This window comes from Rhinatrema bivittatum, chromosome 9 (genome assembly GCF_901001135.1).
Source record: "Rhinatrema bivittatum chromosome 9, aRhiBiv1.1, whole genome shotgun sequence".
NCBI classification, from domain to species: Eukaryota; Metazoa; Chordata; class Amphibia; order Gymnophiona; family Rhinatrematidae; genus Rhinatrema; species Rhinatrema bivittatum.
The window spans coordinates 2485020-2500303 of NC_042623.1; the positions used below are offsets into that span (position 1 = coordinate 2485020).

The following is a 15284-nucleotide window of genomic DNA, read 5'->3' on the forward strand; positions in this document are numbered from 1 at the left end:
GTACATATCAGATGCATGGCATCTCTGCAAATTTAATTACTGAAGAATACTATGGAATTTTAATGTTCCAGAATATTCTAAATGCATCATGCCAATCAACAAATATGTAGCATTGCTATTATTTTCTGCTCAATGGATACACAAACTTTGAGGTCCTCTACATATGGCACAGCAAATGCAAGAATGATCCTGCTGGGTACTGACAGAACTGATAAAGAAGAAATATGAACTCACTGAGACTACATTCACAAAGTCATCATCGGAGAGCGTCTCCAGCATCTCAGCGACAGAGGTTCTGATCAGCTTCAGTGTCAGTCCGCTGACGCTGCCACTCCTGAACGAGGGAAAAGAAAGTGCTCTGAAGAATTTGATTTCATAGCCAATGGAAGCAGCGTTATCTCTCTTATTTTCAAGTATAAGTTTCATATATTCAATACAATTACAGATAGCAAAGGATTTTATTTCAACATTGCAAAAATCTCTGATTGCTTTCAAAACATCAAATGCTCTTGCTTCCATCCACTCAACAAACTCCACATTAGGATTTATTTCCACTCAACAAACTCCACATTAGGATTTATTTTCCAGTACAAAGCAATCTGTAATCTACAGCAAGTTGAATGCGGTCTGCCTTCGGATGCAGTCTTCACTATCACCAAGAGGTGGCCTCCCCTCCCTTTTCTTCATGGAATCCATCACCAAAATATGTTTTAGTGTTTAACACTAATTATACACAAATGTGAAGGATAAATAATCACTGCTATGTCATTTCCTCATACCTCCCTCCTTTCTCCTCTGCTCTGTTTATACCATCACTGCTCCCAATTTAAAAAATGATGCCGTATATGTTCAATATTTTTCCTTTCCGGGCAGCAGTTATATTCAAAGTTCAGTGAATGTTAGAATTTACATCTTGTTATAAAAACATTTTTCCTTCAGGAAAAAACTAAAAACATGGTTATTCAACCTTGCTTTTCCAGACTCATTTTAGCTAACACATGCTCTCCATTTCTCGCAACATATCCCTCCTCATTTCTCTTCACAATTATGATATGGTTTGTTATAAGTTCTCTTTCATTTTTCACTTTTTCTCTAACTCATGTTACCTTGAAGAGACCCTCAGATACCCTTTAGTCTTTTTCTGCCTAATGGATCCATGCACAATCAATTGGATCGACCGTTTATTGTGACCTTTATTACTATGTAATGCTAATTGTTTTCCTGGTCAGTTTACTTTCTGACTATGTTACCCAGAGTTTTTTCTTATACGTTCATGGTTCCATGTACCGCCTACAGGCAAGTTCTTTGTTCTTTGTAAACCGGTTTGATTTGTATCTAATGCAAGAAGATCGGTATATAAAAACTAAAAATAAATAAATAAATAAATATAAAAAAAGGGAGACGGAGGTGTTTTACAAACACACACATACACTATACAATGAGAGAGAATATTGCTACAAACATTTAGGGGCAGATTTTAAAACCTACGCGCGGGCGTAGATTTGTGCACGCAATCCGGCGCGCACAAATCTATGCCCGGTTTTATAACATGCGCCTGCCCCGCCCCGGACCACCCACGCCCCATAAGCGCATCCCAGGGCTTGCATGCATCACCAGGCCTATGCGAAATAGGCTCGGCGCGCGTATGGCTTTTAAAATCTGCCCCTTAGCTTTTTCAACTATACACATAAATAAGTGGAAGATTTCTATTTTTGCAAAGCTGGGTCCTCATTAACTATTCCATAGATGATTTATATGTTTGAACTTTCAACACTCAAACAGTCCTCAGTTATGGCCTAACTCCAAATAGCATCTCAGATACCCAATTAAAGGTGAATTTTAAAAGCCCAATGCATGCATTATTAGGGGACGTGTGAATGTGTGGAGTCACATGCAGCAAGTGCATTTTAAAAGCCGGGAAGATAAACATGTATGTCCGAGAGCACGCGCATTTTGGAAGTTTTGAAAAAGGGGAGGGCATAGGCGTGGACCTGCGATGCATGTGTAAACACGAGGTCCCCTGTCACGTAACTTTACTTCTGCTTTGGATAACATGTACGTTCAAAAATAAAGAAAACTAGGCAGGTCTGCGGGGTACTGGGGAGAGTGAACGCTATAAACCAGGAAGGTTTGGAGGGCCTAGCTCTTAAGTGGGAGAACTGGTTAGGAAGTCATCATCCCTGATTGCAAGCTCTTATTGTACCTGAATAGTTATCATCATTGTAGAGCATGCATACATCCAGTAGCAATATATAAATGGTATTATTAAATGGGATTTAAGGAAGCTGGAAGAGTGGTCGAAGATATGGCAGCTGAGATTCAATGCCAAGAAGTGCAGAGTCATGCATATGGGGAGTGGAAATCCGAATGAACTGTATACGATGGGGGGAGAAAGGCTGATGTGCACGGAGCAGGAGAGAGAACTTGGGGTGATAGTATCTAATGATTTGAAGTTGGTGAAACAATGTGACAAGGCAATAGCTAAAGCCAGAAGAATGCTGGGCTGCTTAGAGAGAGGAATATCGAGTAAGAAAAAGGAAGTGATTATTTATTTATTTATTTAGGGCTTTTTTATACCGACACTCATGATACCAATCATATCGTATCGGTTTACAATAAACATCTGTGCAATAACATTAACATCAACGTGAACAATAGGCGAAGAGAGAAAAAGTGAATGAAAGTTACAATAAAACAGGGGCAATAGAACTGGGAGGAGGAAAAGCCAAAGTCATGGCTAACATAGAAATAAATAATATCTAGTCTCATAAATAAATAATATCTAGACATATACTTAGGACTATAATAATCACTTGTACTCAGGACTGAATATTATCAAATGTGTACTTAGTCTCCTATACTTAGGGCTGTAGACTATCAAATGTTCCTGACTAAAATAGTATTAGTTTATAAAACTTAGGACGGATTAATATAACGTCAGAAGCCATGTCAGGGATGGGGGTGTCGACTGGCAGACCAAGGCGAGTTGTATCAGTTGGGGAGGTCATAGATCAGGGAAAGCTTGTAGAAATAGCCAAGTCTTGAGTTTCTTTCTGAATGTCTGCGTGCAAGGTTCTTGTCTAAGGTCTGGGGCATGTTGTTCCAGATGGTTGGTGCTGCTGTCGAGAAGGCTCGATCTTTGGTGGATGAGAGGTGTGTGAATTTGGCTGGGGGGGTGTGTAGCGTGCCCTTGTATGCTTCTCTGATGGGTCTGGATGAGAAGTGCAGCGTGAGTGGGTAGTGTAGATCGATGGGTGTTTTGTTGTAGATAGCTTTATGGATGATGGTGAGACACTTGTGTAAAATTCTGAAGTTTACTGGGAGCCAATGTAGGTTTTTCAAGATAGGGTGGAGGAAGCGGGAAGGATTATCCCCTTGTACAGGTGGTAAGGCCTCACCTGGAGTACTGTGTTCAGTTTTGGAGACCGTATCTCCAAAGAGACAGAGACAAGATGGAGGCGGTCCAGAGAAGGGCAACCAAAAAGGTGGATGGTCTTCATCAAATGACTTATGAGGAGAGTTGAAGAATCTAAATATGTATACCCTGGAGGAAAGGAGGAGCAGAGGTGATATGATACAGACTTTCAGATACTTACAAGGTTTTAATGATCCAAAGACAACGACAAACCTTTTCTATCGGAAAAAAATCAGCAGAACCAGGGGTCACGATTTGAAGCTCCAGGAAGGAAGACTCAGAACCAATGTCAGGAAGTATTTCTTCACGGAGAGGGTGGTGGATGCCTGGAATGCCCTTCCGGAGGAAGTGGTGAAGACCAGAACTGTAAAGGACTTCAAAGTGGCATGGGATAAACACTGTGGATCCATAAAGTCTAGAGGACGTGAATGAAGAGTGGGTGGCTCGCGGGAATGATGGCTACTACCTGGAGATAATATCCTTATTCAATAAACATACACACGGTTAATGCAACTCCAACATTTCTCTAAGCTTCAACGGCAAGAGGAAACGTGGAAAAAAGGATCTGCATTCACAAAAAAGCGGGGAGTAGCGTGCTTGTTTCGGCGGTTACTACCCCAAACCAAATAAGCCTGATACTTCACATTCAATGCATATCCAGCATAGCTCTCAGCTTCAATGGCAGGGGGAATGAAGAAAAGTGGATCTATATATAGACAACAACCAACAAGGACTGAATTATTTAGTCTGGGTAAACAAATAAGCATGGGTATAGCTTGCTTATTGTGGCGGTTACTACTCCTAACTAGTTAAGCTAGATATTTCACTTAGATGCAGTTCCAACACTGCTCTCTACATTAATGGTGATGGTGGAAGGGAAATAAAACCAAAAGGTTACTAAGAGCCAAGAGTAACAGATACGTATGAGAAAAAAAAAAGTGTGAGAGCTTGCTGGGCAGACTGGATGGGCCGTTTGGTCTTCTTCTGCCGTCATTTTTATGTTTCTATATTAGTAAGAAGAAATAAGTACTACTTCAGAGTGTCAGAAGGCAATAGATGGGATAAACAGATGTGTGGAGTCAGCCAATTGAATATCACTTCCCCACATCTTTCAACCCTGATTCAATAAATGGTGAGGAAAGGGATGGAGGTTCTTCACTAGTCACCCATCATCTGCGGGTTCTGAGATTTACTTTAACATCTTCTTACAGGTGTGTCCACACGAGCCTTCGTTTCATCCATGCTTGTTCATCACATCGCAATGCAGACAGTGCTGTTGTATCGGGCCTTTCTTTTCCTAAGACTTTTCCTGCTTCTCTTAAAACAAGTTATCCTTTACAATATTATTCTAATTCAATTATCTTTAAACCGTCTGTCTAAAGGGGAGAGTATGTTTCACATTCACTTACCACATGCTTGGATCAAAAATGATTTGGCTGCATTCAGGCTGAAACTCTTAATGAGTTTCCATGGGAAAGTGAAATCTCAAAAGCTGAATAGGTTTGAGTTTAATTTAGACTTTTAGATTGTCCAATTAAATTGAAAGTACTCCTTGTACACTCAAGAGTCAAGCTGACAGTCTAAAAGCCTAAAAAAATTAAATATGCTTTGAAATTTATATAGGAAGAAGATGAGGACCGTGGCAATGTCTGCTTCTTGCATATTTTTAATGATTTTTAGCCTCTATCCCTGGGACACTGTTTCTCTCCAGCACCCTTCCCTCTCCACAAACGATCAGAAACCTGTTCACCTATTGAGATTTACATTTCCCAAGGAATCTCCTTCAGAATCTGCAGCCTTAGAAATATTTAAATATCACTGAATTAAGAAGGCATACGAAAGGACCAAATCTGTTTCTATCCTTGCTCCCTATATCCAACATATGCACACGTATATTCCTGTTCAATATTTTCCTGAAACACAAATCTGGAGGAATAGCAGAAACGCCAATTCACGCTATGGAAATCTGACCGCAGAGCAGACTTTGTTATTTGATAGCAAAGTGTGATCAGAATTGCAGTGAATCAAGAAATCATTTTATGAAAGTGCTGTATCTTAAACTTTGCAGCCATCGGTGGACAGGAAGTCTTTGTAGTCCTCCTCATACACTTTTACTATTTATGATTTTCATTAAAAAATGTTCCTCGTTATTAGGAGCAGGCATGCTCACATCTTTTTGATCAGTTTGGATTTTTGCTTTTTCCCTCTCATTTTATTTCATTTTTTGAAATGGTGTCGATGGGATGGAGACATGAGGGAGGTTTCTATTGTTGTTAGTTTGTTTAAACAATTTGTGCTGTGTTGGATGTTCAGTATATTTATTTATTTATTTATTTCCTTCCTTATTTATTTAACATTTTTCTATACCGAACTTCATGACAAGATTCATATCAGACCAGTTTACATGGAACTTAGGGACTAACTAAACATAACCAAATAACAGGAAGGCCGAGGCGCAGTTACATATAAAAGGGAGATAGAACTTGGGAGCTAGAGTAGCCTGGGAATAAAAGGATAGCAAAAAATAGAGGCTGAGAACTAATGTCTAAACTGTGGCTGGAGCAGGAGTCTTGCCACTTGAGAAGCGTCTGGTTGAGTTAAGTTGAAATGTTTGAGCTTAGGGGAAAGCTTGGAGGAAACGCCAGGTTTTGATTGTTTTTCGGAAGGTTAGCAGGCAGGGTTCCAAACTTAGGTCTGTTGGCAGGTTGTTCCAGATGATGGGGCCCGCTGTGGAGAATGCCCATTCTTTGATGGAGGTTAGGCGTGTGGATTTAGTTGGGGGGACTTGAAGGGTTCCTTTATATGCTTCTCTAGATGGTCTTGCGGATGAGTATAGTTTTAACGGGAACTAAAGGTCTAGTGGTAGTTGGTTGTGGATGGATTTGTGGATTATGGTGAGTGCTTTGTGTAGGATTCTGTATTTTATTGGTAGCCAGTGCAGGTTTTTAAGTATAGGGGTGATATGAGCTCCCCGATTGGTGTTGGTTAAGATTCTGGCTGCTGAGTTCTGGAGCATCTGAAGTGGTTTGGTGGCGGAGATCGGGAGTCCTAAAAAGAGAGTGTTACAATAGTCAGTTTTAGAGAACAGTGTTGACTGGAGGACAGTTCTGAAATCCTGGAAATGAAGAAGGGGTTTAAGTCTTTTAAGAACTTGAAGCTTGTAAAAACAGTCCTTAGTGATATTGTTGATTGATTTCTTTAAGTTCAAATGATTATCTAGGATGACTCCCAAATCTCTAACTTGAATGGTTTGTGGGTTAGAGACTGTCTGTTCTGAGCTGTCTGAATGGTCAGGGGAGATAAGAAGGATTTCTGTTTTGGCTGCTTTGAGGACCAGGTTTAGGCTAGAGAGTAAGTTGTTGATGGACTTAAGGCAGTTCTCCCAGTATGAAAGCATTTTTGGAAGGGATTCTTTTATAGGGATCAAGATCTGAATGTTGTCTGCGTATAGGTAGTGAATTAGGTTTAGGTTTGTGAGTAGCTGGCAAAGGGGTAGAAGGTAGATTTTGAAGAGGGTGGGGGATAGAGAAGAGCCTTGGGGAACCCCAAGAGTAGATTTGAAATTAGGGGGTTCTTTATTATTAATTGTGACCTTAAAGCTTCTGTTATTGAGGAAGGAGTTGAACCATCTGAGGGCGTATCCAGTTAATCCGATGTCCGAGAGGCGATTTAGAAGAATGGTGTGGTTCACGGTGTCAAATGCCACAGAGATGTCTAAGAGGACAAGCAGGAATGACAGCCCTTTGTCTAGGCCCAAGAGGATGTGGTCTGATAGGGAGAGGAGGAGGGTTTCTGTACTGGATGATTTACGGAAGCCATACTGGGAAGGGTATAGGATTTTGTGTTCCTCAAGGAAGTCCGAGAGCTGTGTGTTCACCACTTTCTCTGTGAGTTTCGCAAGAAAAGGGAGATTGGATATGGGTCGGAAGTTGGAAAGCTCTTTTGTGTCCAAGTTGGGTTTCTTCAAGAGGGGTTTAAGGGATGCTGTCTTTAGATCATCTGGGTATATTCCTTGGGCCAGGGAACATTTGATGATGTCTGCCAGTGATCTGGATTTAGTGCCTGGGATGAGGAGCAGAAGTTTAGTCGGGATGTGGTCCATCGGGTGGTTGGATGGTTTCAATTTCTTGAGTGTCGATTCGATCTCCAGAGGGGTGGTGGGTTCGAAGGAGTCTAGGGAAGCTCTGGTGTACCATATTGGATATTGGTACATTGGATGTACCTGCTAAGTGCGGGACTCACTGCTTGTTCATGTTTCCTCCCAATAAAAATGTATTTTGAAAAAAAAAAAAAAAAAGAAATGGTGTGCACTATAAAAAACAAAACAAAGAAACAAACCCCTAGCACTCCCAGCAAATTTCATGGCTGTTTTTATATTGTTTTCTTTCAGAATCACCAGCGTCCACCAAAGACTGCTCCCTGCTGCAGTCCCCTGCTGAAAGCACTGCGTCATCTGTTCCCCGCTCCATGTGTGATGTGCTCTTCTCCCAGAAGTTAGAAAAGAAGACAGAAGGACATCTTTAAAGTACCTCCTAGCACTTCCTGAGACCATGGCTGCCACTGAACTCTCTGAGAACTTCCTATCTTACATTTCATTCTCATCTCTTGGAAGTCATAAGCTCCTCTTTCCCATCCTAACAGAAAGCCTCCCCCCCACCTGACAGATAAAATTAGCCCCCACAGGCCTGGGGCCTGCCCTCCAGGGCAATGGCTGCATGCATGGAGCCAGCACAGTGCGCAGCTTCAGAAGTCATCGTGCACAGGTTATAGACACTTACACATCCACCAGTATTAGCATGTCCTTAGGAGAGGCTGCTCCCTGGATGTACCTGACAGATAAAATTAGCACCCACAGGCCTGGGGCCTGCCCTCCAGGGCAAGGCAAACCCCTAATGCCTGCATGCATGGAGCCAGCACAGTGCGCAGCTTCAGAAGTCATCGTGCACAGGTTATAGACACTTACACATCCACCAGTATTAGCATGCCCTTAGGAGAGGCTGCTCCCTGGATGTACCTGACAGATAAAATTAGCACCCACAGGCCTGGGGCCTGCCCTCCAGGGCAAGGCAAACCCCTAATGCCTGCATACATGGAGCCAGCACAGTGCGCAGCTTCAGAAGTCATCGTGCACAGGTTATAGACACTTACACATCCACCAGTATTAGCATGTCCTTAGGAGAGGCTGCTCCCTGGATGTACCTGAAAAAGAGATACAGATTTACACAGTAATCTACTAAGAATGGAGTACGTGACAGGACATGGTCTCTAAGGCCAGGGAATAACAAACATTAAATAAAATGCAACGTAATAACATTTACAAACTACAACACAATGCTGTGCTCACTGCCTGTCTGAAGACACTGCTATAAAATGTCTTCTGTTTGCCATCGTTAAGAAAAAGAAAAAAAACTTTTTATATATTAATGAGGGAAAAGAGGGGTTTTTACTGTACCAGCTGAGGTACAAATTCTTGAATAAAAAGCCTTCCTCATGGTGATAAACGTCAGGAAATCAGCATCCTCTTACCCTCCCACACCAGCGTACACCACGGGTTGTCTAGAGCTGTGCACCAAAGTCTGCAGAATCTTTCAGCCATTGCTTCTCCCTCCTCTCTCCTATCCTAACAGAAAGACAAATATCTCCCCCACCCTGACTTTCATAAAATTAAGCACCACAAACCCATAGCTTCCCCCAGCTTCTGCATGGACCTCCTCTTACTCCAAAATAAGAGGAGGGGTTGAGAAGTACCAGCAATGCCCAACTGCTCCTACTCCACCGTTAGTGAAATTAAAAATGGCACTGGCTGAGCATCATCTCTCCTTTACCCCAAAGGAGTACATAGACAGGTCAATGCAGAAAGGCGCATTTCATTTTCCCGCTCCTCCCTTTTCTGCCTGCACAGATAGCAGGCACAGGAAACGCAGGAGCTTTTAACATTGCAGAGGAAGCAAGGTAATTAGCTTCCCTTTCCAAACTGGCTGCAATGTGCCTAGGCTATACGTTTGTGTACATTGCAAACAATGAGGCTTTCTCAACCCAGTCCTCAGGACACAAGTAGCCAGTTGGGTTTTCAGGATATCCACAATGAATATGCATGAGATAGGCTTCCATTGTATGCCAATCTTTCTCATGCATATTCATTGTGGATATCCTGAAACCTGGACTGGCATTGTGTGTCCTGAGGACTGGATAGAGAACACCACTGCTATAATAAAATGTGAGTAAAAGGTTTGCACTAAAATTTAACGCTAATCTTAGTGCACCTTTTTACATTCACCAGGTGCACTAAAATGATATTCCTACCAATTTTAACTTCAAATAATTGAAGGCTCTGTGGTCCCGCTGAGGGCCCCAGGAATCCCGAGTCAGAGGGACTCCGCCCTGGGACCAGAGCCCCTCCCACTCACTAAGCCTAAGTGTCCCCAGGAGGAGTCCAAGTCCCCTCATCCTGGAGTGGAGGATCTCTAGCTAGGATTCCCCAGGCTTAGATATTCCGGTGCTTAATCAGACTCCTGGTCAGAGATAGAATAAAAATTAACATAGATTCCAGGGCCTGCTGTGAGTCAATGGGGCTGTGTCAGTGTAGTCCCGGATCTGGTGATCCCAAATCCATAACCTCAGCACAAAAGATTAACACCAGCTCCAGAAATGTGAGTTAACTTTATCTCTGTTCGAGGAATTTCCAGTATTACAAAATGTGGGCTAAATATCATTCAGGGCTTTAATACACTTACCCCCAGAGAGGAGCAAGAGCAAATTCCTTCAGTTAAATAGGATTTGCATGGACATGTGCACATTTTACTGCAAAGTTTTACTCACATTTTAGTGCTAAAAAGATGATTAAATTATGAGCAAAGTTTAGGATACTAAAATGTGAAAAAAGTAAATGCTTAGCTTAGGGAACCTTACTCCATTGATTCCAGTCAGCAGCAATACCTAGAACAGGTCAAGGTTTTAAACTCATTTGCAGATATATTTATCAAAATATCACCTTAAGTACATAAGAACATGCCATACTGGGTCAGACCAAGGGTCCATCAAGCCCAGCATCCTGTTTCCAACAGTGGCCAATCCAGGCCATAAGAACCTGGCAAGTACCCAAAAACTAAGTCTATTCCATGTTACCATTGCTAATGGCAGTGGCTATTCTCTAAGTGAACTTAATTAATAGCAGGTAATGGACTTCTCCTGACAAGCCTAAAATTGTCTGATCATCACATTTAGAAAACTTACACAGATAGAAGCACAATTAAACAATGCTGTACAAAGATAATGTACTGAAGAGTTTCTTTGGTTACAATTATGCATATTTTTGGAAGGCAGTATGCCAGCACAGTCTCCTGTGTTGCACCGGGTCGCAGGCGGCTGCAACCTCTGTTGCTCACCTCTCTTTTCCCTGCACCAGCGATTCTTGGAAGAATGGCGGCCTCCACTTGCAAATGCCGCCTTCCCCGGCGTCCCCGGGACGGCGTGGGCAATCCCGTCCACCATCTTGAATCGGGGATTACCTAGGGCACGCGCAGGTGCGCCAGGCCCTCTCTTATACACGTCATGGCGGGAACCTCGGGGGTGTCCCCGCCGCATGACGTCACCCGCGAGAATATCCGGCCTAGGCTTCCTACGAGTTAGCAAGGACTTCCTTCCTGCTGAACTCCTCTCCACTTGGAGACGCTTCGCTATTCACTACTCTGAACTGTTCCTGAACTCCGGGACTTGGATGCTATAGGTACCCACTCCTCGGAGGCCTTGTCCCGTTCTGGCTATCCGCTCCTCGGAGGTTCTTCCTGCCTGGAGAATCCATCTACTCTTGTTTGGGACCCAGCCTCGTTCAGCCTTGTGAATACACTTCACGTTTGCTACCATCTTGCTGATGGAACCTCCGGTGTACCCCGTATCTCGGGCCACTACCGTGCTCGCCTCAGCAAACCATCGTCTACACTTCAGAGTGAGTACCTTCATCTACCCAGCTCTGCTGTCCTCCTGCTCTTCTCTAACAATGACAGTACTGATTCTCGGCGTACCCTGCGCTGCGGGCCACTACCGGATCTACCCTGAGAAGTGTATCATCTGGAGGAGTTCCCTGGCGTACCCCGCTCTGTGGGCCACTACTAGGGTTATCATCACTGAGCAACCTTACTACTCTGGACTGTGTCTTCCTTCCCACTCGGTGGGTACTTCACCTACATTCCAGTCTAAAAAAGTCTCGTTACTATCTGTGTCCGTCTCTGCTGAGGCCAGGCCTATCGTGGTGAATACCCACAGGGCTCCTCCCTCTGGGTAGAGACAGCTCTCACTATGATCCAGAGTCCACCATACCAGAACATAACATCCTGTAAAGGAGCACAACCCCTAAATCCCGTAATGTAGTGTGAATCAGTGAAGTTCTATTTCATTGTAATGATCCAATGCCACTTATAGGATCTTCACAATCTTTGAATCTACTTTTCCTACAAAGAAAAGCAGCACATGCATGGAGTGGCAGTCACTACCCTTAACAGAAAGATGGGGGGTAACCCGCATGGAGCGGCAGTTACTACCCTTAACAGAAAGATGGGGGGTAACCTGCATGGAGAGGCAGTTACTACCCTTAACAGAAACATGAGGGTAACCTGCACGGAGAGGCAGTTACTACCCTTAACAGAAACATGGGGGTAACCTGCACGGAGCGGCAGTTACTGCCCTTAACAGAAACATGGAGGTAACCTGCATGGAGAGGCAGTTACTACCCTTAACAGAAACATGAGGGTAACCTGCACGGAGAGGCAGTTACTGCCCTTAACAGAAACATGGGGATAACCTGCACGGAGCGGCAGTTACTACCCTTAACAGAAGGCATGGGGGTAACCTGCACGGAGCGGCAGTCACTGCCCTTAACAGAAGGCATAGGGGTAACCTGCAGGGAGCGGCAGTTACTACCCTTAACAGAAACATGGGGGTAACCTGCACGGAGCGGCAGTTACTGCCCTTAACAGAAACATGGGGGTAACCTGCACGGAGCGGCAGTTACTACCCTTAACAGAAACATGGGGGTGACCTGCATGGAGCAGCAGTTACTGCCCTTAACAGAAACATGGGGGTAACCTGCATGGAGCAGCAGTTACTACCCTTAACAGAAACATGGGGGTAACCTGCATGGAGTGGTAGATACTACCCTTAACAGAAACATGGGGGTAACCTGCATGGAGCAGCAGTTACTGCCCTTAACAGAAACATGGGGTAACCTGCACGGAGCGGCAGTTACTGCCCTTAACAGAAACATGGGGGTAACCTGCACGGAGCGGCAGTTACTACCCTTAACAGAAACATGGGGGTAACCTGCACAGAGCGGCAGTTACTGCCCTTAACAGAAACATGGGGGTAACCTGCATGGAGCAGCAGTTACTGCCCTTAACAGAAACATGGGGGTAACCTGCATGGAGCAGCAGTTACTACCCTTAACAGAAACATGGGGGTAACCTGCATGGAGTGGTAGATACTACCCTTAACAGAAACATGGGGGTAACCTGCATGGAGCAGCAGTTACTGCCCTTAACAGAAACATGGGGTAACCTGCACGGAGCGGCAGTTACTGCCCTTAACAGAAACATGGGGGTAACCTGCATGGAGCAGCAGTTACTACTCTTAACAGAAACATGGGGGTAACCTGCATGGAGCAGCAGTTACTACCCTTAACAGAAACATGGGGGTAACCTGCATGGAGCAGCAGTTACTACCCTTAACAGAAACATGGGGGTAACCTGCATGGAGCAGCAGTTACTACCCTTAACAGAAACATGGGGGTAAGCTGCACAGAGCGGCAGTTACTACCCTTAACAGAAACATGGGGGTAACCTGCATGGAGCAGCAGTTACTACCCTTAACAGAAACATGGGGGTAACCTGCATGGAGCAGCAGTTACTACCCTTAACAGAAACATGGGGGTAACCTGCATGGAGCAGCAGTTACTACCCTTAACAGAAACATGGGGGTAACCTGCATGGAGTGGTAGATACTAGGGAAGTGAATAATGTGCCCGATCGTTTTAACGATCGGGTTCGGCTGGGGGGGGGGGGATCTGATCGCTAGAGATGTGAATTGGGATCGGTTCCGATTCCAATTCACATCACTAATTTTTTTTAGTGAGGCCCGCGCAGATAAAAAAAAAACCCACCCGACCCTTTAAAATTACCCCCTTACCCTCCCCCTCTCCCGACCCCCCCCCCAAAACTTTTTACACATACCTGGTGGTCCAGGGGGGCCGCGGGCAGAGATCTCCCATTCCCAGGCCATCAGCTGCGCTAAAAAAAATGGCACCGATGGCCCTTTGCCCTTACCCTGTGACAGGGCAAAGGAAGCACCGGCGCCATTTTGAATATTGGCAATACGGCCCGAGTGCAGGAGGTCGCTCCCGGACCCCCGCTGGACCCCCAGGGACTTTGGGCCAGCTTGGGGGGGCCTCCTGACCCCCACAAGACTTGCCAAAAGTCCAGCGGGGGTCCGGGAGCGACCTCCTGCACTCGGGCCGTATTGCCAATATTCAAAATGGCGCCGGCGCTACCTTTGCCCTGTCACAGGGTAAGGGCAAAGGGCCATCGGTGCCATTTTTTTAGCACAGCTGATGGCCTGGGAATGGGAGATCGCTGCCCGCGGCCCCCCTGGACCACCAGGTATGTGTAAAAAGTTTGGGGGGGGGGGGTCGGGAGAGTGGAGGAGGCTAAGGGGGTAATTTTAAAGGGTCAGGTGGGGTTTTTTTTATCGGGTCATCGGCGCCATTTATATTAGTGGTAGCCAAAATGGCGCCGATGGCCCGAGAGTGGGAGATCGCGCCAGGACCCCCCCCCACTGGACCACCAGGTAATTTAAAACATTTGGGGGGGGGGGGTTCGGGAGGGTGGGGGATTCATTTTAATGGGTTGGGGTGGGTTTAGGGGTTGTTTTGGTGTGCCGGTTTTCCCGCCCTCCCCCGATTTACGATTTTTCACGATAAATCGGGGGAATTTCTATTGTATCGTGACTCTAACGATTTTTGACGATTTAAAAAATATCTGACAATTTTTTTAAATCGTCAAAAAACGATTCACATCCCTAGTAGATACTGCCCTTAACAGAAGGCATGGGGGTAACCTGCATGGAGCGGCAGTTACTGCCCTTACAGAAGATAAACTGCACGGAGTGGTAGTTACTACCAAAAGCAACTTGCTGGGCAAAATCTGCTTTCATATACCATGTTATTATGTTACTATGAATGTAACTCTATGGGTAGACCCATTCACTTTAATATTATTTATTTATTTGTAGCCCACTCTAAGGTGACAATTAGGAAGATAAAATAATGAAACATCCATAATTAAAAACAACCACAAAAATACATCAGAAGTAAAACACCTTAAAGAAATAAAAACACAAAACGTTGCTGCATCATCAGACTCCACAAGACACCTTCTATCAAAATTCAAACTCCCACACAGCAAACTGCTAAACCAGTTGAAACATCAAGTCAGATTGAGCCATACCAGCAAAAGCTTGGGCAAATCAGTGTCTGGCCTGTAAATTATTCCAAAGAGATGGACCAGTAACACTGATTCATCCAGTCTGATCAGCTTAAAAGAAGGAATATCTAACAAATCACCAGGATCCAATCGCAAAGCGTCCGCTAGGTAATACATACGATTCTGCAGCCTTTAGGGAAGTAAAATCAATACATTTAATAACTAGCAAAATTATTATGGTCCTCAGTAGCTGATAATTCTTAAATTAAAAAAAAAACAGTAAACATGATCTAACATGCTGGGGTTCAACCTGGAGGTGTCTAATTTGAACCAGAACTTTCTAAGTACAGAGAATAAAAATGCACTAAGCATGAAGGCTTCCTGGACTGATCTTTAGAGGT

At 44.3% G+C, this 15284-nt stretch overlaps 1 protein-coding gene across 11 annotated transcripts in view; it reads right to left on the minus strand.

Moving 5' to 3' along the window:
• CACNA2D1 (calcium voltage-gated channel auxiliary subunit alpha2delta 1) overlaps positions 1-15284 on the minus strand; it is a 1026983-nt gene that overhangs the window by 426174 nt on the left and 585525 nt on the right. For 10 of the 11 annotated variants that reach the window (XM_029615087.1, XM_029615090.1, XM_029615095.1 and 7 more), the window contains 2 exons: positions 8564-8614; positions 235-334 (listed from right to left, as the gene is read on the minus strand). In XM_029615087.1, the coding sequence (XP_029470947.1) occupies positions 235-334; positions 8564-8614 (151 nt within the window). Of the gene's footprint in view, positions 1-234; positions 335-8193; positions 8245-8563; positions 8615-15284 lie in introns of all 11 variants that reach the window. The other variant, XM_029615085.1, reaches the window with a different exon arrangement.